The 25,164-nt window shown below is 38.9% G+C and overlaps 1 protein-coding gene across 11 annotated transcripts in view; it reads right to left on the minus strand.

Moving 5' to 3' along the window:
• IMMP2L (inner mitochondrial membrane peptidase subunit 2) overlaps nucleotides 1-25,164 on the minus strand; it is an 832,928-nt gene that overhangs the window by 775,143 nt on the left and 32,621 nt on the right. For 7 of the 11 annotated variants that reach the window (XR_006275114.1, XR_006275113.1, XM_038370940.2 and 4 more), the window contains 4 exons: nucleotides 24,880-25,116; nucleotides 24,308-24,395; nucleotides 17,757-17,894; nucleotides 8,823-8,926 (listed from right to left, as the gene is read on the minus strand). Coding sequence is in view for 9 of the 11 variants with exons in the window: in XM_038370940.2 (XP_038226868.1) it covers nucleotides 8,823-8,926; nucleotides 17,757-17,894; nucleotides 24,308-24,340 (275 nt within the window). In the remaining 2 variants the exon portion in view is untranslated. Of the gene's footprint in view, nucleotides 1-8,822; nucleotides 8,927-17,756; nucleotides 17,895-24,307; nucleotides 24,396-24,879; nucleotides 25,117-25,164 lie in introns of those variants that run through there. The other 4 variants (XM_043494973.1, XM_038370949.2, XM_038370967.2 and 1 more) reach the window with 1 other exon arrangement.

Below are 25,164 nucleotides of genomic sequence, written 5' to 3' on the forward strand. Positions count from 1 at the left end.
AAATTAATGTTGAGTTGATTCTGGTGTATGGGCAAGACTCTCAAAAGCATGGAAGTCACAATCAAATTTTACCTAGGCCATGCTAAGGCAATTATCTATCTGAATTTACTGTATAAAGCTCCTAGATGAAACAGAATTTCATCACGTTGTATAATATCAGTCATATCTCAAAAAGAAAAACAGATTTAATCTCATAAGTTTAGTTATATGTGAATTGACATTGTGTTCAGTGAACATATGACTCAGAAGGTTATAAATGATAAAATTTTTCTATTAGAGGCAATACAGCTCTTGTGTGTTTGACTAGTAAAATATTCTTACCTTTATTAAAAATGGTCTTTTTTCATATTTTATCTTTTTCTCGGCAAGTTCAAACAAGGTAATAGTTGTTATTTTCTTAATTACGAATTTGCTCCCATGTAAGCAGTTCAGCTAAATTAGTCACAGGTATGCACTGGCAAACCTAAAATTCCATCTATAGCTTGAATTCTACAAGATTCTTCATTTCCTCACCTAACTGATCATGCATATTTGATGTAAACTGTTAAATAGTTGCTGCAATTTACTGCAATGATCTGATGGTTGTATTTAAACAGTGACTAAAGTTATTCTTTAAGTGTACATTTGAACAGGAGCCCAAAATGCTTGGTAAACTGATACACAAAATGGAATCACAGGCAGCAAAGTGGTGTAGTGGTGTGAAACTGATGCTACATGAGCCTCAAACAAGAAAAATCTCCCTGCCTCAGTTTCCCTGTCTGTAAAACGTATATAGTATGATAATACTCAATATTTCAAATATGCTATCTACATACTTTTATCACAGAGGTTTTGTTAGAATTTATTAGGAAATGTCTATAAACTGCTTTGACTACAGCCAGAGACAGTGTGGCCTAGTGGACAGTGCACTGGACTGGGACTTAGGAGACCTGGTTTGAATTTCAAGCTCAGCCACTAGCCTGCTGAGTGACATTGAGCAAGTTGTTATGCCTCTCTGCCTCAGTTTCCCCATCTGTAAAGCAGAGATAATGGTACTGCCCTCCTTTGTAAAGCATTTCAAGAGCTACAAAAAAAAAAGTTCAATATAAGAGGTAGGTATTTATTTAATTAATTATTACCCTCATCAATACTTTACCAAGTATTGAAATGCAGCTACTAACAGTACGCGGGGAAACAAGCTATGGAGTAGTGCACATCAATGTTTCTCAGTAGTTCAGGACATGAAGTGCATAATGCTGACTATTTGGGAAAGTTTCCAGATAAATGGTGTTATGTAAATATTTTCATTAACTTATTTCCTAAGCCTAGTAAAGGTTATATAATTATATAAATTACACATCAACAAGATCTGTTAGATCATTTATTTCAATATTTCCAGGGTTGTCCCTTATGATATATATTTTAGTGTTCCGTCCACTTCAATTTCAGTCTTTTAGAAAGTTTAAATTTCAAACCTTTAGAAGCACCATAGCTGTCAATATGGATGACTACATGCTGTAATTATAGGAAGTTTCATTTTTCATTTTAGATCGCACTCGTGAAAATTGCTCAACTGGAATCCAAGTGTGCACACTATGGTTTGGTTTTTTGTTTTTTTTTAAGATTTCATTTCCATGCCTAGGTTTATAATCTGCTTCATTAGTCGTAAGTCACTGTAAAATGAGCAGTTTTTAAGTGTATAAATTAAGCACAACATTTTGAATGTTAATTTAGTTTCTACATTCAGCATTTGGAATCAGAGCAATACTATTTCCACTACTAAACTCAGTCAAACTGTCCCAGCCATTAATGAACTGAATGTAGTAGTACAAGAAGCTGTGACAGAGAGAGCTATATTAAAATATGTTTTATGCCTGCTGTTTTTAAAGTTTGAATTCAAAAAGTATAATGTCAAGTTTACTCATCCCAAAATTTGACCTACCCTTTTTTTTTTCTTGCCATGCCCGTATAAAACTAATTCTAAGTGTGTGCACTGGAGAAGGCTCCAAAGCAAATGTTCCAACCATATTTTCCACAATAAATTAAAAATACCAGTAACAACTCTGGAAAAGAGGATGGGAAATTTCATTGCCAGTCACCAGAGATTTTCAACACACACATGTAAAGTAAATATTAGTGTTATAAATCATCCCTTGGCAATGTCTTTTTAAATAAAATTATTATACAAGATATCTCCAAACCTACACTAGGCATCATGGCAAAATAAGCTCCAATTCTGCAGTACACTATGTGTGAGTGGAGCCTCTTAATTTTAGTGGTGCTCCACACAGGTTCAGAGTTCTACCCACACAGAGGTCACCATGATACCTATTGCAGGATCAGGGACTATTTTAGCATTAATATGACCTCTTTTTTAATTGTGTACATATCAATGAAGTTCTTGGATTCTAACCACTGACGATAACCCAGATGCATTTAAAAAAAAAAGAAAACAAAGCTTTATATTTTTATAGATACAGGCTACCCTACAGAAATATGCAAGGAAAGCACCATGACAGAAAGGCACATGTATCACACACGCAATGAATTTACTTCATATTTCTACTTCAGATTCAATTACCAGAAAAAAAATATCTGTCAGACCTTATTCATTTTAAATTACAGCCTAGTAATTCAGTAATGTCCAAGTTAAGGGCCAAATTTTAGTGATGGTTGAATTCATTTTTCCTAAATTTGAACCGACTCAAACATGGTTTTGAAAATTTGGCTCAACTTGTATAGGATTTATGCTCTGCTTAGATGAGACTGAGGGGGGAAAAGCATTTTTTATGTTTTAACATATGCACTGCCTAAAAAAATCTTTGCCTCTAGCAGTTTGAATTACCTCATAAACACCTTTAATAAAAACTTGCAGAATAACCTCAGAAAGGGTTTAAAAATCAGAAAAAGTTATAATTCTCTTAGCTAGACAATTATAGAGTGGTGATTGAATCAGGACGCTTTTGGAATGCTTAAAACAGTAATAAGTTTTTAAATTAAAGCTTTAATCAATAGGAATAAACAATAGTTTAAATTTAGAAAATCCAAAATGGCTGACCAAAATTTCAGATATGGGGATGATGTAGTGGAGGATTCGATTTCTAAGAGACCCTGGGAGCCATTACCTATGATGTAATAATTTCATTTTCTGTGATGCAATGGTAAATTCCACTTCCTGCGGGGAATGACTCGGCAAAATCCCATAGGAGTACATAGAAGCCCCATAGGAATGTATAGGGATGGTGAAATAGGGGAACAGTGTAGCATCATTTCCAGATGATGTAATAGAGATACAATAGTGTATCACTTCTGATGGGGAATATTTCAGCAAAATCTCATAGGAATGTATAGGAGCCCATAAGAATATATGAAACTTCCTGTTACATTTAGGTACGTGTACATGACTGGGAGGGGCCAAATTCACATATGCTAATCTCTGAAACCTGATTGGTCACTCAGGCTCAGCCAATCAGTATACAAGGGCGACAGCCAAAAGGCTAAATTTGTAGTGGGATTGGGACCTTGAGGAAGAACAAGAAGCTGTGAGATACCTGCAAGGAAGAAGCCAACTGAGAAGCAGTAGCAGTAGAACTCTGCAAAGAAGCAGCTGCTTGTAAAGGAGCAATAAAAGAAGCAGCATCAGCAGCAATCATAGAATTCCAAGATTATCCTGGACAACAGCTGCTCCAGCTACCCAGCCAACAGGAGGCCACCGCAGCAGCAGCAGCCAAGCGGGCTTCATATCTGCCACCAGAAACCAGTGTTCACCTAAGTGGCAGCTCCTTACCTCAGCAATAGCCAGCAGCTCGCAGGGAGGAAGCCACTGGCTGGAGCAGACAGCACCCTTACTGACAGAACAGAAGGAACATTTAATAGATGAATAAGAGGGACACAAAGGGAAGGAGTGCAAGTCTAATCTTCCATTTTACCTTTTTATTCCTAGAATGTGGATTTTGTCTGTAAATAAAGCTGGTTCTCTGTGGTCTGAGTGAGATCTTCCCCTATCCATCTAGTAACCACCTGGCCAGTGCTTACTGGATGAATAGTGGTAAGTGTTTAACTGTTAATTGTCTAATGTTTAATTATTAAAGGTTAGATATTGAATATATGGTTAATGATAAATGTTAATGATTATTGTTATATGTTATAGAGTGTTAAGTATATGGTTATATCACAGGGGTTCTCAAACTTCATTGCACTGTGATGTCCTTCTGACCAAAAAAAAAAAAAATCAATCAATCAATTACTACACAACCCCAGGAGAGGGGACCGAAGCCTGAGCCTGCCCGATCCCAAAGCCCCACTGCCCCGGGTTAGGTCGACGGTGGGACGCAAAGCCAAAGCCCAAGGGCTTCAGGCCGAAAGAGTGGTGCTTGGGCTTTGGCCCCTTGACCTAGGAAGTCTAAACCAGCCCGGTGACCCTATTAAAATGCGGTCGCAACCCACTTTGAGGTCCCAACCCACAGTTTGAGAACAGCTGTTATTTTTTTTTTTTTTATAGAGTATTGAGTCTGTGTCTTATCTGCCACACTGCTTCATTCTTGTACCTGTGACCCTTATTATATCTCTCTCTATTCTTTTATTGTAACCGCTCACTTCTAAGTAAACATTATTTCTGTTTTCAAGGAATTACTGCTTGTGTGCCTAATCTTGATAAGAAGGCTGTATCCGTGTCCTTTAAATGATTAGCAAGACTAGCTTGCTCTTGGGAGCACACCCAAAGAAGATACTGAGCACCCACTTTTGTTAGCAAAGCTTTAAGGGTTTAATATATATATTTGGGCTGTCAATTAATCGCAGTTAACTCACGCGATTGACTCAAAAAATTAATCGCAATTAAAAAAAATTAATCACAGTTTTAATCACACTATTAAACAATAGAATACCAATTGAAATTTATTAAATATTTTGGATGTTTTTCTACATTTTCAAATATATTGTAGTCTGTATTGTAATTGAAATCAAAGCATATTTTTATTACAAATATTTGCACTGTAAAAATGATAAACAAAATAGTACTTTACAATTCACCTCATACAAGTACTGTAGTACACATTTTTTTTGCCATGAAAGTGCAACTTACAAATATAATTTTTTTTTGTTACATAACTTCTCTCAAAAACAGAACATTTAAAACTTCAGACCCTACAAGTCCATTCAGTCCTACTTCTTGTTCAGCCAATCGCTAAGACAAACAAGTTTGCTTATATTTATAGGAGATAATGCTGCCCTCTTCTTAATTACAGTGTCACCAGAAAGTGAGAACAGGCATTTGCATGGCACTTTTGTACTCAGCATTGCAAGGTATTTACGTGCAAAAAATGTTGAACATTCGTATGCCCCTTAATGCTTCGGCCACCGTTCCAGAGGACATGCTTCCATGTTGATGACATGTTGTTAAAAAATAATGCATTAAATTTGTGACTGAACTCCTTGGGGAAAAATTGTATGTTCCCTGCTCTGTTTTAGCCACAAATTCTGCCATATATTTCATGTTATAGCAGTCTCGCATGATAACCCAGCATATGTTGTTCATTTTAAGAATACTTTCACTGCAGATCTGACAGAACCCAAAGAAGGTACCAATATGAGATTTCTAAAGATAGCAACAGCACTTGACCCAAGGTCTAAGAATCTGAAGTGTCTTCCAAAATCTGAGAGGGAAAAGGTGTGGAGAATTTAAGACTTTCAGAAGTCTTAAAAGACCACCACTTCAATGGGGAAACTACAGAACCTGAACCACCAAAAGAAAATCAACCTTCTGCTTGGTGGCATCCAACTCAGATAATGAAAACGAACATGAACATGTGTTGGGCCACATTGCTTTGGCTTGTTATCAAGCAGAACCCATCATCAGCATGGATGTATGTCCCCTGGAATGGTCGTTGAAGCATGAAGGGACAAATGAATCTTTAGCACATCTGGCATGTAAATATCTTGTGACGCCGGCTACAACAGTGCCATGAGAACTGTTCTCACTTTCAGGCAACATTGTAAACAAGAAGTGGCCACCATTATCTCCTGCAAATGTAAACAAACTTGTTTGTCTGACAATTGGCTGACCAAGAAGTAGGGCTAAGTGGACTTGCAGGGTCTAAATTTTACATTATTTTATTTTTGAACGCAGGTTTTTTTTGTATATAATTCTACATTTGAAAGTTCAGCTTTCATGATAAAGAGATTACACTACAGTACTTGTATTAGGTGAATTGAAAAATACTTTTTTTTTTACAGTGCAAATACTTGTACTCAAAAATAAAGTGAGCATTGTACACTTTGTACTCTGTTTTGTAATTGAAATCAATATTTGAAAATGTAGAAAACATCCAAAAATATTTAAATAAATGGTATTCTATTATTAACAGTGTGATTAATTTTTTTAATCGCTTGACAGCCCTAATGTATGTCTAGCACAGGTTGCATATCCATCTATAAGCATGGGTTAAAACTAAAAAGGAAACTATGAAATCACATTAGGTTTTACAATCCTCAAACTACACAAACTTCATCTCTACTACCAAATTCTTCCATCAGTAACTCATTCACATTGAAGCCAGGAGAGCAACACCCAGAGCCAGAATCTGGCCCTGTATGTCAATTAATATATTTAAGGATTGATGCCACAGTATAATGCATCTCATCTACAACCAGTGACTGTGTATCATGTGGGTATACATGCAATTGCTGATTCTGTAAGATATGTAGCGACACATACCTGAAATCTCAGAATCCAACGGAGTCCTCTAACAAGCAGTATAGCGACGCCCATATCAAACACTCAATGCAAGAATAAGCTAGTAAAATTACACACACACAGCATATGTAGTGACCACTGAATCATATAACCATAGGTGGGGAATCAAGAGGAGTAGGATAAAGAAATTAACCCATTTACTCAATAAAAGACTCATGTACCAGAAGTTAATTCTCTAGAATTAATAAACATGTGCCTGCATAATTTCATTTCACCTGGATACTACATCATACAAGGCTCATCACATCATATTGTTATATTCAGACTTTAAAATGGATAATGATATATTGGCATAAGTCACAAAATTTGGAAGGAAGTAGGGAAAGGCCAGCGTACTAGTTTAACTCAATTTCTAATGAACTCATATAATAAGATTCTCTAAATTAAGTAATGACATATGAAGCCTTTAATATTTCTGCATAAAAAAATATACTGAATCTTCTTAAATTTCATCTCTTTGTTTTTCTTTGTGCTCATAGTGACTTTTGAACATACTATTCTATGCTTTCTGTACATTTCCCAAGGAAAAAAAAAAAATCAGTACAGCTGCATGGCTACTATGTGACCTCTTCCACATGGGTGGATATTTTTTACAGCACCAACTAACTGAGGTAACAACCCTGTCAAACAGAGGACAAAAGAGTAATGAGGACACAACTGTATAACCCAGCGTGAAAAAGGCTGGTAACAAGGAGGTTTTGAAAACAGGGCATCTGTGTGACAAAATGAAAGTAATCCAGATGAATCCGACTTTAGCAGGGAACCTTTAAAAGCATAATGACTGCGCAACATTGTTATTCCACTTTGTGCCTAGTTAAACTCACTGACCTTCTGTTCAGTCCAGTAATTACTAACCAGATATACTACTGTATTTAAAAGTAACCTCTAGGATATGACTGGGGCAGAAGTACATACACACATGTAGAATCTGCTTCCACGCAGTCAGTCAATAAGCTGGCCTGAATTTGGAGGCCCTCCATAAAATGTAAGGTGTCTCAAATATGAATAATATACTACTTTACTCAAAGCATTTGAAAAATATCTCAGAAAACACTGTAGCCCATTTAAGAACCAGAAAAATAAATCCAAAATATTCCTACAAAAGAACAGCGTGCCTTAGAGTAGATTTTTTTTTTATATTTGCTTAAACAATTGGTAGCAAAATTTAGATATTAATTGCCACCTCAGTAGACAGGTAGCCATAACAACGTGGTCCATTAAAACAGATGTAAAATGCATAGGGAACCTAAGGAAATTAGCTTTAGAAGACAAGTTCAGTTGAAGTCTATATACTGTGCATTTTACTTATAAAACTAAAAACCTTAAGCTTAAGCCATCCAAGCATATACTATGAGAACATATATCATTTTGTCAGTGATCCTCACTTTGACATTCCATTTCTATATTACATTAAGACTGAAATGGAATTTTTGTCCTCTAATGGTCTTGAATATTTTCAACAGAGAAACAGCGCCACCTTTTGGCTTGATACATAAGCCTCCGTGTTTTAATTCATAAGCCATTTTTTATAAAGTTGTACTTTAAAGAGAACTCTGTTTTTTGTGATCTTACTTAAAACTTAAAATGTGGTAGTTAGACTTTTCCAGAAAAAAGTTACTGTGATATCTTAAACAGTAAGAAAATAGAAGGTTTTTCTCCTGAATTAAATATATCCATAAAGCAACATGACTTAAAAAAATACTCTTCATATACTCCATTAATCCATGTATTTTTTTACCTACTGTATTCCAGATCTATAATCATCATTGAACTGATCACTCTACTTGATGAGAAATCTCAAATACCTTACCGCACATGTCTTTTCTTCTTGGCAGTTCTTCTGAACATCTATATAATAACACACAGTACTTGACATTTTTCTCCTTTCAAGCAAATAATGAACCATTTGAAGATTTCTTGTATGGTGAAAATTTACAATAATAATGCATTTATTGCTCATATGATCATTCTCTACAGCTTCATTGCCAGCATGCAAAAATACAGCGTGGCGTTACAGATGAAACCTATTACAAAGCTGACAGTTCAAGATGTGCATAAATATGAATTGAATGTATTTGAAATTACTTACACTAATGACACAATGTCTCCACGTTGCACTTCATAATTCCTAATACTCCAATGGTTTAAAAGAACTACATCAGATACCTGTCTTTCCCCTGGATTCAAGGAAGGCTAAGGAAAGAGGAAAACAGTTTTAGGTTAAAAGTAAGAAATTCAACATTTCTCCTAAAATGCCTCCTCTCCACCTTCCTTCCCATTTCCTGGGAGGTCCCAATCCCATTAAAGCTAATGAAATTTTTTGGGCCATTGGTTTTATGGGACTAGAATCTGAATCACCGGTGAGAAGAGTATGTTCAATGGAACTTACTTATATTAGGTGCTGATATAGTTAAATGCCATATATTTATAGTAAATTACAGCGTACATCTTTCAATACAGCACAATATGCAAATTGTAATTCAACTGCAATTCCATACTCTTATTAGGATACAACAGGAATCAAGAATGCTTTGCACTACAACTTCTCATGAAGAGCGACACCATTTTTAGAAGAGCCATTCCACCATAGTCTGTATCAAGTATCACTCATGTTGTCCCTGAAATATGTAATGGAGGTCATCTGCTAGCATGCCTCTTTGCTTGACAGATATAGAGTTCGGAAATGTACTCAGTCAGGTTGGCATCAGTCCAATCAAATACCTGCCTCTTGAGAGCTTTGAGACTGCTAACCTCTTCTTCAAGGACATAATAGACAGTCGCCAACAGAGCTGGTCCAAAAAAAAAAAAAAAAAAAAAAAAAAAAAGCATTTCCATCATGTGGAAAATTTTGAAAAAATCTTTTGTCCTGAATCAGAAGTTTAAAAAAAAAAAGAATTAAGAAAGGCACGGGACAACCAAAATGGAATTTTTCAGCTTCTTCCCAGCTGCCCTGGGAAGCAGTGAGCACCCAGGCTGGTAGGAAACAGGCTAGTTGGTCTACCTGGTTTCCACTGAAAGTTTTGACAATCATTATGCTACAGCAGAATGTCTTGATTCTATCAAATCAGCATTTTCCAATGGAAGTGTTCCATTAGAAAATATTCAACGAGCTCCAGGTGCCATGTTGTTGTTACAGTGCTAACTGACATGTATCTTGATCAGTGCCAGAAAAGACTTCAGACTCCACCTTACAGTTCTCTATTCTTTGATATTTATGTGGAGCATTCCACCAACAATGAGTTATTAGCTTCTGGGGCTCTCCAGCTCGCATTGGATATATCTATGATGATCACAACAAATGGGCACAATGCATTGAAATGAAGTCCTCCCAACACATTGTCTTAGAGCTCTCATCAACCTGTCATCATTCAGTGTAGCCTCAATTTATTTATATTCACAATAATTATTTACAGATTATGTTGCTAATCTAAAGACTACCTAGAATTTCTGACAAAGAATTCAGCTTCACTAAAGTAATTGTAATGATTCACTATTTTCTCACCCATCCCTCATTGACTCTTTTCTATTTATAAAGCTGCTTAAAAAAATCAAATGCCATTTCTATTCATTATAAACAGTGTTTCCTCATTCCTCTTTTGTTTCCCACCCAGACAGAGGCAGACAAAAATTTATTTCAAATAGGACTTGTGGACACAAGACAAAACTGGATCCACCAAGGTTTTAGGTAGGTATAAGTCATGTTAACAAGAATGAAGATCATGCATAGACATCAGTATCAGAACAAGGTATAAAATTTATTTATGATACATTATTTTAGTCGGGTACTAATTACTAAAGATAGTTTCCTTTTTATCTGCAGGTTTAAACTCACAGGGTCAAATTTCCACTAGTGTAAATTGGCAAATCTCCAATGCAGGTCAATGGAATTTGACCTATAATGTTTAGAAATGGCAGGTATAATCATAGTTATTTAACAAACTATATGTACAGTAAGCAGCAGTTAAGGGAAATCAGCTTATTACAGCTATATTTCAGTGGACATCAGCATTTTTAAATGTTATTTCCTACTTATAATACTTGCCATTTATGCAGCATCTTTCATCAAAGGATAATATCTACATTTGCATAGCACTTTACTTTGCAAATGATTCACAAACTATATTCAGGCCACTGAAATGCAACCAGCTCTGGACTGGAGGGTAGCATCCTGAATGATAGTAAGGAGAGAGGATATTGGAAAAATGACAAAAGAACAAACCCCTAATCTAATTGAAAGTGCCATAGAATCTCTGAAGTCTATGTAGATTGCACAGACCTTATTTTTTATTTGTAGGGCCCTTTTATTAGAGGGGTCTCTTAACTTTTTTGGGAGTGTTCCAGCTGGGAAGATCCTGTGTGCTGCAATCTAGCCTTAGAGATTATAACTCCCATGATGCCTTAGCAAAAGGCTGAGAGACTCTCTCTTCCAAGGAGTGCGGGGAGAGCAGGCAGTGGGCTCCAGTGGGGCCGGGGGGGAGGAGCCAGACTGCTGGTGTGGCACTCTATCCATACCAGGAGCTGCTGCAGAAAGCTTGCTGGGGCTTTGATCAAGCAAGGAGCTTCAGAGATGGTTTGTGGATTCACTGGAGCCAGGGGAGAGACTATTGCTGTGCCTGAAACTGACTGAGGTGGGCCTGCCATGAAGGAGCTGTGAGTAACCCCTACTCGTGTTTGGGAAAGTACTTGCAAGGGAAGGAGCACAGCAGAGAGACTGAGTCTGAAAAAAAGGTAGAGTGATCTTCCTATTGGACCAGGACCAAGAGCTGCTGACATTTGGTGGGGCCAACTCCAATCTCAGAGGGGTTGTGCAGCTTGTTGCCTTGACTGGGATGATACACAGAACCAACAGAGTGCTGTCTCCAGCTTCAGATCTTCAAGCACATCCACACAAGCATCTAGGACTCTGAAATCCCAAGGAGCTGCACTCTGGGGTGGGGTAAATGGTGACAGTGTAAATGCCAGTTAGATAAGTTTCATTTATTACTCTACACTATATTTATTAATTGATTTTATTCAACTGTCCCCTGTGGATTTAAATTAGTAGTAGCATTTAATCTCAGTTAAGAAACTCTGTTTCTTTAAGTAGTTAAGTAAAGGTACGTTAACTCTAATATAAGTATATTGGATGTATATTATTTGTAATTGGTATTTTTGACTTAGACCCATGGCACAGATTATTGTTGTTATTATTATTATTATTATTACTACAATAGGTTTATTCCTGAAGGTTCCCAAGGCCTTATTCAGGTTTATTCCTGAAGGTACCATTGAGTGTGTACTGGGACCAGCCAGGTGGAGGCACGGCCAATTTTAAATTCCTTTAGGAGTAAAGGGACTGCAGTAGAGGGGTGGACAGAGGAACCCACCTATCCAACATCACCACTGGGATACTCAGGATCTCCTTTAATGATAACATCAGGTGCCCAGGCACATAGGTTAGCGTTGCCTGTTCCCAAGTAACCCAGGGAGGAAAGTGGTGGGGAGGGCTACATAAAGTTTCATCTAAAAGACTCCCACAAGTGCACTGTCTGGTACTCAACTTATCTACCCAAGGACTTGTCTATATGGAGACTTAGTGCACAGAAAGCCAGGTTGTAAATCTACAGCACACTAGCCTAATGTGCACTAACTCACTGTGTGGACCCTGCTGCCATGCACTAAAAGTTCCATAGTACACTTTGACATACCGCTGTTTGAAATATTCACACCCTAGCTTGCTGCACACTAAGATCATGTCTAAACTAGAGAGCTTACAGTTGCCAGAAGCTGGGAACGGGCAACAGGATGGATCACTTGATGAATACCTGTCTAGTTCATTCCTTCTGGGGCACTTGGTATTGGCCACTGTCAGAAGACAAGATACTGTGCTATATGGACCTTTGGTCTGACCCAGTATGGCCATTCTTAGGGCACAGCTGTACCGATGCAGCTGCACCGCTGTAAGATCTCTCGTGTAGCCGCTCTATGCCGATGGGAGGGAGCTCTCCTGTCAACATAATTAAACCACCCGCAATGAGCAGCAGTAGCTACGTCGGTGGGAGACGCATCACTTACGTCACTCGGGGGGTGGGGTCACACCCCTGAGTGACATACATTTTGCCAACATAAATGGTCAGCATGTAGACATGGCCTAAATCTTCGTGAGAAGAAACCCAGTAAGGGTGGAGGGTGGGTTCGATGCAGTTGGAATTTGAGCCTTGAGTAGATGCATTTCACACCTTATGCTTACACAGCTTTCAAAATATGAGGTCAGCATTCATCAAAACTCACAACCCCTTGTCCCGGTGAGATAAGTGAGTATTATCTTCATTTTAAAGATGGGGATTTTAAGGCATGGAAAAGTAAGCTGATCTGCCCAAGGACAAACAGTTACAGCCTAGCAGTTGCCTCCCAGCCTTCTGTTCTAATGATCAGTGACATTATACACTCTCTTATATTTTAAATATATGTTGATATATTAATATCATTGTATTCCACAGCATTCTAAAACTTATGCCAAGTTTGTGAAAATTATACTGTTTTTAAAAATGTATTGCTGACATGGTTTGTTTGGAGGCAGAGGCTTGGTACCCAATTCATTAATAGTTATGTTTTAACATTACATCCAAGGGATACACTGAAATTTATAACAGGCTTTGCTACCACACAATAGCATCTTGATATAATGAAATGACATCTTACTGAGACATATAGAAACAGTTCTTTAGGAGAAGAATGCATGAAGAAGGGAGGAGAACCTGAAGGAGAAGACTTTCATTTTACATTAACCATTACAGTATCCTGCAAACAATAATAAATCTTCTAGCAAACAGTATAAATTGTGACATCCTTCCTGAACACTAACTTACATTCCATGCTTTTTTATTAGCAGTAAAACCCCAAGTTCAAAAAAAAAAATCCACAAACACACCTAACGCTACTTCTGAAAGAGGGTTAACAAATGGACCCATAAATGCTGTTATTTTTAAGGAAACAAATTCAAGAATGTTGCATACATATTTCTAGTCTGAAACCTCTCTAGTTTGTTCAAGTTCCTGGCTTAATAGCTCAGTGTAAATGGGACACATAGGTCTTAATTTAGAACAAAGGTGCAGAAGTCACGCAGCACTTTGACTCTCCAATTACTAACTAATCTAATGCTAAAAGCATTTAAATTGAGGTCCCAGTCATATGATGGGAGCCTCACAGGTCACAAGCTTCTGTAAGTAAGAGGGAAGCAATACATGTTTAACAATAAATAATTATTAACTTGATATTTGTTATGCTGCTGGTGGACACCAGAAGGTCAAGGCTTATTTTCTTATAGCTTGAAGAAGAGAAGAAATATTCAAAGAAGCATATAGTCACGGTAATCATAGTATTACAATAATAAAGTAAGGAGAAATTGCCATAGAATAAGTAATTTCAACAGATACACTGCATAATGGATTATAATATTCAAAAATATTTGCTAGTGTAGAGTTTACAGTGGCAGGTGTACTTTGTCTGAGGTTATTGATCATCAAACTAAATTCCTAGTTTAGCACACTCAATTATTTGTTGCTGAACTTGGAAATAAAATTGCAAGTTCATTTTGTAATCTAACATTTCAAAGCAGCTAATTTGGATATATGAATTCTTACGTTCATTAACCATCAGGGATTCCTTTTTCCACATCATTAGGAAAACCATGATCAATCCACTGAAGTATAAAGAAACCTTAATGTATCAGACAAACAGAAAGCATTGTAACTCAACAGGAGACGCCATGAACAGATATAGGCTGAAAATGAAGGTGCATTTATATCGGACAGTAACCCTATAAAATAAGTGTATAGTCAACATTACATGAAAAACTGCAAGATCCATAACCGTAAATTACTAAATTTTCACACCAGCTGTTACTGTGTCACATCTATTCAATGCTGTAAATCAACACAAATCCATTTGAAGTCCAGTATTACTAACAAGATGTTAAATGAGCACATAAAACTCTGATGGTCTAAGAAACAAGCCCACAATTAGAGGTTTAAAGAAAAGGACATTTAAAAAGAAAAAAGAAGTCAGATGATGAAGCGGTAAAGTGTAGTCAAAAAAAACCAAAACCACCACCAAAAAAAAACACTGAATGGTGCATTACTTTACAGATTAGTGATGAATACCCACAAAGAGGTGACTGAGCCGAAGAAAGGTTCCACCAGGTGGTTCTCAGCATTGTGAAAATGTGAAATCAACATGAAACAATGAAATTTGTGAAGTCTGCTGTAATGATTGAGAATATCTGTTTTCTTGAGGACCTCCATGCAGTATATTTGCCAGAGTATCAAAAGAGTTACAATCTTTAGTGATTATGAAGCAACATTACACACATTCCGGGTTCAAAACAAAAACAAAAAGCAGAAAATCTGAAAAGAAAAAGCCCTATTCCTTGCTTCTTGACATAACTTTTAATTTCAAACTCAGCAGGAACCAGAATAATGAGTGCAAAAGCCAGCTAGGAGTCTAGGCGGTCTAGTACAAATCAAATCTTGGAAATCATATAGTGAGAGCTTTTGATGCTATTGGTGAATAAGGCTATATACTGACTGAACTTCAGATTCCCTCCTATCCTATTGCTTTCAAATGCATTCAACATAAAATCACTTTCTGGAGTGCAAGATAAAGAAATGGCATTCTAAAGCAGTGACTTGTAGTTTTCCTTTCTCAAGCTCTGCAGTACGAGAGAGAGATACATTTCTTTAAAACAACATACCTGCTAAAAGATTGGTCTTGTTTGGATCTAATAAACCTTCACATCAAAATAACTGAATATTTTATTACAATGTTTAAAAATTAGTTAAGGTTTGTAGTGTTCTGAAAAATGTCATGACATAAGAATGTGAGATATGTTATATTGCGTAGAAGTATAACTTCATTTTGAACTATGTTTTTTGTGTTATTCAAACTTATCTTATACAAAAAATCATGTGGATTAGCTTGTAAAACTCATCCCTCCAAATCAGCACTAAACCAGTATTCCAGCTTGGTGCCAGAATGTATTGTAGTGTTGGAGATACTGCCTTTCAGGAGATATAAATCTGAGGTCCTGACTCAATGGGCTAAAAAAAATAACATACATTTTTCAGCTATTAGACAAAAGTAGAGCTGGCAAAACTTGAATTTGTTTAATTGGAAATGTCAACATTTTGAAATTTGGTAAACCAAATATTTTTGAAGTTTCCTATGAAATGGAAATACCATGAAATTTTTGTTTCAGAAACACCAACACATGGTGTTTTAAAAGTAAAATCTGCTCTCCAAGACCTAGGTCTCTTCTCCTATGTTCTGGGGCCCCACAGTCCTGTTTCTGGAGTCTGTGTTCAAGCACATTTCTTCTCCCTCATTTAGGAGTCCCACAGGCCTCCTTCTGGGACTTATGTGCTAATTTCAGGCCCCTTGAAGCCTTAGCCAGCTTCTCCCAGCTGGCCCATTTGTAACTCAGTCCTTTCCCGCTTGGGCTGGCCCAGGTCAGCAGGCTGACCCTGCTAGCATCTGTTGTTATGATAGAAGAGGAAGAATATATAATGCTCTCTTTCCCAGAGCTTATCCTGTTGGCTGGGAGAGAGGGAAGGCCTTGCCCCACACTACATGGCCTGGTCCTGGGCCCTTAAAGAAACAATAGCCTGGGTTTTCCCCAAGACCACTTCCTCTCTCCCAACATCTGTCTCTGCTCTTCCCGAGATCTTCATCTACTCCAGAAGTCCAGGAACTTTAAAGAGCCATGCCATGGAACAGAAGTTGATTCACTCCTAGTTGCTATTATCCTTAAAGAAGACAGAGAAGACAATCCCCTTGCTACACTAAGGTAGTTTTCACTGGGGGACAGGCGATTGCAATGTCAGAAGAAGATAGATACTACAGCTATATACATTGGAATATGGTCATTAGAATGCAATGAAGCAACGGACAAAGAGAGTCACTCTGACAGAATTGCAAAATTGAAACAGCATCCATTTGAAAAGTCCCAACAGCACAGTAAGGGGAAGCAGCAGTGGTTTTCAGTAGCAACAATCTTTTGTTTCTTTTTAAATGTCCCTTTACACTGCCAAAAATATCAGAATATTCATGTGCTTTAGTATACCAGTTATATCACAAGCATATACTATAACCCCATTAGATTATCACTTTCCCAATAAATAAAATAAGTATTTGCACGATTTCAAGCCATTTGTTTTCCAGCTTAAGAATATAAGAACAGCCATACAGGGTACCAATGGTCCATCTTTCCCAGTATTCTGTCTTCTGACAGTGGCCAATACCAGGAGCTCTAGAGGGAATGAACAGAACAATCATCAAGTGTTCCATCCCCGGTTATCCATTACCAGCTTCTGGTGGTCAGAGGTTAGACACACCCAAGGCATGGTGTTGCATCACTGACCTTGTTGGCAACGCTAATCATTGAAGGACCTATTCTCCATGAATGTATCTAATTCTTTTTTGAACCCCATTGTAGTTTTAGCCTTAAGAACAACCCTGGCAACAAGTTCCACGTGTTCCTTATTGAAATGATACCTGTACACAGTCATGAGTAATAAGAAGTCTGGTAATAGTTGTTTTTTCTTTTAAAATTAAAATGCATAGTGTTTTAAATAGAACATTTCATAAACAAACAACTCCTCTACAGACCCCAAACTCTACACTGAAATTTTTACTACTGTAAAATGAGTGTCTGGATTTGCCAAAATTTTAGCAAGATCTATTGTTGAAAAAATACCTTTTTGCTTTCCTTGGCATTATAGTATTCTGTGAAGTTTTACTCCCAAGAGCCTTTTCTTGCCATACTACAGAATACCCGTGTGACATATTAGAAAGCAGACCACTCCATGACGTAAGGCCCTGTCCATACATTTCATTTTACTACACAATATTAGGGAGGCGGGGAGAGAGAGAATCCTTCCCACCTGCACCCTCCACCTTTAAAACTGGGTTATCAGTTATTTAAAATTGAGACACAGGCCTTGCTAAACACATGGATTTAATTTAACAGTAAATAAAGCTTTGTTACCTGCATTGATGCTCCTTCCACTCTTGCTACACAGGCCACTCTATCTAGAAAAGTCACTGTCACAGGAACAGCAACAAAGAAGCCTTTAAAAAAGGCTTTAATGTATCTCCTCCCCAAGCCTTGAGGCTGTGCCATAATCTGAAAAGTTGAAGGAAGAAAATGGAAACGCTGTAAAAACAAGTCTGAAATAATAGCAGGGTTTTTCATCATAATCAACCAATGAACTCTTATTGATCAATGAACTATAATTTGTCAGTGCTCCTCAGCATCTGTTATGAAAAGATGAATGCATACAACAGAAGAAAAAGTTAGAAACCTGCAGTGATTAAAACAGAGGTTATGTATCTGCTGATACAGACAAATGGAGTTTGATGTCTGACCTTCTCTTATTAACTTTTTATCTATTTTAACCATTTTACGTGGACTTTACTTTTAGAAGCAAGTTTGATATAATGAGTAATAGTCAAGCCATTTGCTTAGTGTAACTGTTAACAGCAATATAGCCAGATAAAACCCAGTTATGTATCTGTAGCAAAAACTTATCGACTATAAGGAAACAATAAATTGGAGCATAATGAATCAGAGCATAATGTCAGTATTTCCAAATATTTTTTCCCTGACATTGGAGATTATGAAATCTATGGCTAAGAAGAGAAACAGTTATATTATGCATATGAAAGATGTAATTCATTTTGTAACACAGGACATAAAAGTTCATCCTAATGTCATACAGTAACACACCCACGAAGTGTGTAGCAAACACAACTGCAATTGTTTCAGACACCAGCCCAATGTAATTAGTCATATAAGTCACATGGACATACAGTACTGCTGTAACTCCTTGATTTATTGCCATAACATTAATAAGTTAAAAGCAGAGCGTCAGACTGGACAACTCAGTAAGCTGGTGATGAAATATAGACTGTTTCAACTCTAAAGTCACCACTTCATATCCAAGTCTCCTGTCTTGATTCCTGAAACTTTATCCTCTTTCATCCTTGTAACATCCCATCACCTACCACTCCACACAAAACACAGCTGCTAGGGGAACTTCCTTGCCTGGTATTTTAATGACATCACCTCACTCTTTGAATCCATATACTGACTACACTTTTCCACCATATTAATTTCAGGCTTCCTGTCTTAAACTGTCACAGTGTGAAAGACCCTACTTGTGCAAACTCCAAAAAAGTCAGAACTTGATTTTATAAACTTATTTTTCCAGAAAGCAAGTCTCATTCTCAAAGGTCTGTCATTAGCCCTTAATGGGGACTGGCTACCTCAGGGCATTGCTATAAGCAACACAGATTTTCCCTTGTCAATCATCCAGTTTGAATTTCTGTTCCCATCCAATAGATAGTTGGTAGATCTTATATGAGAGGAATTTGGTGAGTCCCAGTTCCCACTCCCATATCACAAATTTATCACCATGCTTTGCAGTACCAGTAAGCGCTTCAGGAGGGGGACTGTCTCTTACTATGTGTTTGTACGGTGCCCAGCACAATGGGGTCCCAATCTCTGTTTGGTGCTGAAGTGAGAGATTCTGCACTTAAGGCCAAAATCATTTTATTTGTTATAAATTTGCAAGATTTGGCAACATATATACACACAGGAGGTGGATGGGGGAGTTCAAAAAAATCAGGAAACACACCAAAAACATAAATTTAATTAAAAAAAAACTCTAACTTTGAGTCACTTGTAATTTTGCGGATGCTCGATTCATGATTTTGGGGTTGGGACTAATACATGTGTGTCATGTACAAAACCAAGCAATATGTCAGCACTTAGAGAAAAGCAAGTTATATATTAAATACAACTGATGGCCTCAGTCCAGTTGCTAATATACATGTGTCCATATCTCTCTCACACAGATCACCAGCACAATCCGCACCTTTTTTTGATGCTCTCACAGATGAGAAACAAATGACTGGATAAATACAATGATTGAAATACCCTTCCATCCCTAAAAGTGTTCCCTGAAACTCAGTGTTGAAGCACACTGGGGGAGCAGAGTGAAGATATTTATACCTGTGTTTTGCCCATTTCTCTGGTTAAATAAAGTTCTACTTTCAGCACTTTCAGTATACCATATTTCTAGAGCAGTAGTTCTCAAACTTGTTCCGCCGCTTGTGCAGGGAAAGCCCCCGGCAGGTTGGGCCGGTTTCTTTACCTGCCACGTCCGCAGGTTCAGCCGATAGCGACTCCCAGTGGCCGCAGTTCGCTGCTCCAGGCCAATGGGAGCTGCTGGAAGCGGAGGCCAGTATGTCCCTCAGCCTGCGTTGCTTCCAGCAGCTCCCATTGGCCTGGAGCAGCAAACCACGGCCACTGGGAGCCGCTATCGGCTGAACCTGCGGACATGGCAGGTAAACAAACCAGCCCAGGGGCTTTTCCTGCACAAGCAGCGGAACAAGTCTGGAAACCACTGTTCTAGAGCACTAAAAGCTACTTTTTAAGAAGCATTTTAACTTACTGAACTCTCAAAACATAAGATTTATTCTCCTCACCATGTGTGCAACTCTGCTAACTTTAATAGGAGTTATTTGTGCATAGTTAGGAGAATAAACTGGACCCTCCTCTGAAGTCTAGAGTCATCCAGTATGACTATGCGGAATGAACAGAGTATTTTTAGAGGAAAATATTGCAGTTCTTTAAATAATTTGGTTCAATCGTCTTAACTACAGAATTTTTAAAGTTACATATTATGATTTCTTATTGTTCACTCCTTGTCAGAAACACAGTTGTGCTACACAGACTATTTGTATTGTAAGACAGTCAACGTATATTTAATGAAATAATATTATAAACTGCATTTGTCCCAGACATGGAAAAGTAGCTTCATAAAATATTAAACTTGTGTAACAAGAGCCAGCTCTGCAAAATAAATGATAAGCACGTTTTTCACTTGCATGGGCGCCAAGTTTGTATAATTTTTGGTGGTGCCTAGAATGCATCCAAGTCTCCCCCATACACACACACCTGCCTTGTAAGCCGATATATTTTTTTTTTTAAATAATGTAAAAATGGACTAGAAACAGTAAGCGTTTAACAGTTTCCCTATATTGCACAATGTGGGGGAATGTGGGGGGATGAGGGCTCTGGCTGGGGGTGAGAGGTTAGGGTGGGGGCTCAAGTCTGGGTAGAGGGTTCTGGGATGGGGAGATGAGGGCTCTGGCTGGGGGTGAGGGTTCTGGATGGGGGGGTTGGGTGTGGGAGGGGGTTAGGGCAGAGGGGGGATGAGGGGTTTGGGAGGGGCTCAGGCAGAGGGTGCGGGGGTGAGGGCTGCAGGGTGGGGCCAGGGATGAGGGGTTCAGGGTGCAAGACTGGTGAAGGGTCAGGGCCCGGGGGGGAGGGCCGCCATCATGTCACACGTGCCTCCTGCCTCCGCAGACCACAGCAGCTGCAGCCACCTCAGCCTGCCCCGCTCCCTTTTAGCCGGAGCAGTGGAGTGACGCTGGTGGGCACAGCATAAAAGGAGCCAGCCAGCAGCCGGCAAGGGAAAGCAGCATGGGGAGCAGCAGCCAGCCGCTGCCAAGGGACGTACCGAGGGATGTGTGCGGGGGCAATGGGCGGAGCCGAGGAAGAGGCCCAGCCCTAAACATTGGTGGAGCCAGGCCCCCATGCTCTGAATATTGGAGGAGCACGGGCACCACAGGCCCATGTAACTCGCTGCCTATGTTCACTTGAATTCTTTACAGATTTCAATATTTTATCAATGATAAGATCTTTCACCCAAAAGACTAAAATATCTTTTCTATCATTCTTGACGTTAGCCTTCCATGAGATTTAAAACTCTTCTCCAAATGATTTTCCTCATGTGGATCTTTATCATCATCTGTGATAAATTTATCACAGATTTATCATTGGTGATAAAGAGGCATAACTGATGTACAGATTTAATGTCTACCTTTACGATTCAGTGACTTTTCTCCCTGTACATTCGATTTCATTAACTCATTTTCTCTGAAATCATTCTCAATTTGCTTCATTTACTTTTGCTAAGTATCTGAAACAGGTTGTGAAGCACAAAAAGTTAAAAAACGTACAATCCTAAACAAAATTTAACAAATACTGTATTTCCATCTTATTGTTTTAGAACAAACCATTGGCTGAATCAACTGAAACTCACTCCTAGAACTATTCCATACAAAATACAGCCTCTGAGATCACCTTCCTTGCCCATCAAACCAACCTTGTCATACCACCTCTTTTATCAGTCCGCTCACTGGCTCCCCCTTCTCCACTGCATCACTTCCAAGCTTCCTGCCTTCACTTTCTAGGCCCTGCATAATTCTAACCTCCCTATATCCAGCCTTGGCTCTTATGTCCCTTCCCACCCACTCCACTCCTCCAGTGATGTCAGCCCTAATACCCTGTTTGTGCACTTCCCCCTCCACCAACTCCTATGCATGGATAACCCTTTGTAAGCTGCTCTGCCAGACTACTACCCTCTCCTTGTTTAAATCCGTCTTGAAGACACACTTCTGTGATACCTACAAGAAACTATCCAAATACATTAAAAAAAAAAAACTTCTTTAATTCATCAACATATGCACTAGCCTTCACCAACTACATAATATTATTGGCATTTCCCCTGTCCTTCGTACACAAGCCCACCCAATGTCTTGTTACCCACTTGTTGCTTCATGCCTAATACTAGTTTTTAAGCTTTTTTGGACTATGATCATGCCTTATCTGTGTTTTACAGCACCTCATACACTCTTGGTTATGTGAGATAATTAATAACCAGCATGACTAAAGGACTTAAGAGCAGAACTAAACACTGTTAAGACAAAATATTGCATTCCCAATGTATATCCCAGTCACTATCTAGTTACTTTGGCGGTGGGAGGAGTAAATATTTTTATCCGTCATGGACTAAGCTTCAGGGATTTGATGTGAGACATAAGTGCTTTAAGAATATACTGTATGTTACCATGCATACATGTGACTCGTGGAAAAACAGCAGCCACCACCAGAAGCTGAGCTCAATACAAGTAACAGGATTCCAAAATCCCCTGGCTCCAGTGACAGTTGTTGTGCTGCAACATCTCCAGCACTTTCCTTCCTTCCCTACCCAGCTTAAGATGCCTGCAGCAGTCAAAAGCCTCAGGTTTCTCCTCGCTCTGGTAGAGCATGCAACCCTCCTGGCTCCCTACCTAGTTTCCTTGAATCACCTGCTTCCTGCCCCCAGTACAAGATATGCTTCCCTTTTTTGCATTTGTTTTGTTTAACATTATCAGGAGCTGAAGTGGACCTAAATAGAGTATACGTCAGATCCATGATTCCTGCTGACATAGTAAGGCTCACAATACATCCACTGGCATTTAGAAGTTTTGCAGGGAGGCAAAGCTAGAAAAGGAAGCAGGAGTCAAGATTCAGAACTTAAGGAGCAAAGTGAGGCCAGGAAATTGGGTTATCTAATTCATGAAAGCAAAGGAGCCTGGGGAAACAGAGATAGTCAAGACAAATTCCTAGTTTAGAATTTAAAGATGTATTGTTCGAAGGCTGTTACTAACACATCACATTTTAAAACTCTAATGTGGATAAGGCAGTGCAGACTTTAAAACACACTAAAAAGTTGTTGAGTTACAGACTATGCTGCCACTAGCATTTATCTTGTACAACTAATACATTAAAATACAACTTATTAGTGTTTTAAAACGTAAATACATCTTTCATCCCAATTTAGACAAGCCCATTGTCTCTAGACATACCCCTAAACTCTACTGGGTTCCTTGCTCCCTAAATCACACCATAAAGCATAATTTCTCCACCACAATAGTGCCTTACAAGCTTAGGAGTCCTAAGGGCAGGGCACTCTGCTCACTTCTCCCAATACATGCCAAACATACTATGAATCAAGAACCTTAATGCTAACTAGAAAGAGGATGCAGAAGGGTTACAGCAGTGGTGGGCAACCTACGGCCCACAGGCAGCCTGTCAGGGTAATCCACTGGCAGGCCGCAATTTGCCGTTCCTAGCCAATGGGAGCTGCAGGCAGCCGTGCCTGTGGACAGTTAATGTAAACAAACCATCTTGCAGCCCGCCAGCGGATTACCCTGATGGGCTGCGTGCACCCCACGGGCCACAGGTTGCCACCACTGGGTTACAGAAATGTCCCGAGTCTGGTAAGTACATTCTAGCTCACAAAAAGCATGTCATCTGATCTCTTAAATGAAAACTGGGGTCACACTGGTCATCAATATAATTGAGAAACACATATATGGATGCTGCATAAGGAGTTACGCATATATGCTGAAAATATGTTGTTGAAGTTTGTGTCTGGGAGCTGGTCACCAGTTTAGGTGAAAAACAGATTTTCTGTCAGACAAGAGATGTATATCCATCTATCTGTTTACTTGTAAATTGAGTCATCTTGTTCACAACAGGTCCATCACTTGTCTGAACTGAATGAAAACAAGAAGACTAAGAACTTCAGAAAGACACTAACAAGAAAAATGGTGGAAGGAGAGAACCATATCTTGAAGTGCACATTAAAGGTTTCCTCTTCTATATTTGGAAGACAAAGATGACATCCCAGTATCCCTCACCCAGGAAGTAAATGGACAGCAAATTTTCTTCATGAAAGTGTGATCTCAACCAGGCTTCACTGGAAATGCTGATACTCCTGGAGGAATTCTGCATCAAAAAAATGTAAAAGTTCTGCGCACAATATTTCAAAATTCTGCATCTTTTATTTGTCAAAACAACACTATATAACCATACCCGTTTCAATTATTTGGGTAATTTATTTCAAAATATCTGTGAGCAAGTATGTCCATAACAATGCAAACAAAAAAGATTCCCCTAAGCACACAGGGATAAAGAAACCCCTATGACAACCCAGTTCCTGTTTCTCTATTATGCTTTTGCTGGGCGCCTCAGTCTGGGTGTATCATGTGTCAGCTGGGCACATCTTGGAGGAAAACTCTACTGCTTCAGGCTCTGACACCCCCACCCCTATTCCCCTCCCGCCCCTCAAGCCCAGCCACAAGGCACCCCCACCAGCCCAAACATGCACACCCCCTGCTCTCAGAACCCCCCAGTCCAAACAACCACACCTCTTATCCCCAGAGCCCAGCCGCAGGGTGCCACGCCAGCCCAGGCAACCACACTCCCCTACCCCTCAGAGCACAGGGATCAAGAGAGAAAAAGTCAGATGCTAGGTCTCGGGCTTGTATGGAGTTTGCTGCATGCCTCCTCCTTCCTTCAGGATGTGCTGGGAAATGCAGCTGGCCAGAACCCTCCAGCTCCTCCTCTCACTCCCCTTTGGCAGTGTCCTGTATTTACGAACTGGAAAGTTGGTCTCTGCCTGGTCCAGTGGCCCCTAGTGGCAGCCAGCAGTTCTGCAGCACCAATTCTGCAGGGGAAAATGAAATTCTATGTAGAACATTAATTCTGTGCAAAT

Source organism: Dermochelys coriacea, chromosome 1, assembly GCF_009764565.3.
Source record: "Dermochelys coriacea isolate rDerCor1 chromosome 1, rDerCor1.pri.v4, whole genome shotgun sequence".
Taxonomy (NCBI): domain Eukaryota; kingdom Metazoa; phylum Chordata; order Testudines; family Dermochelyidae; genus Dermochelys; species Dermochelys coriacea.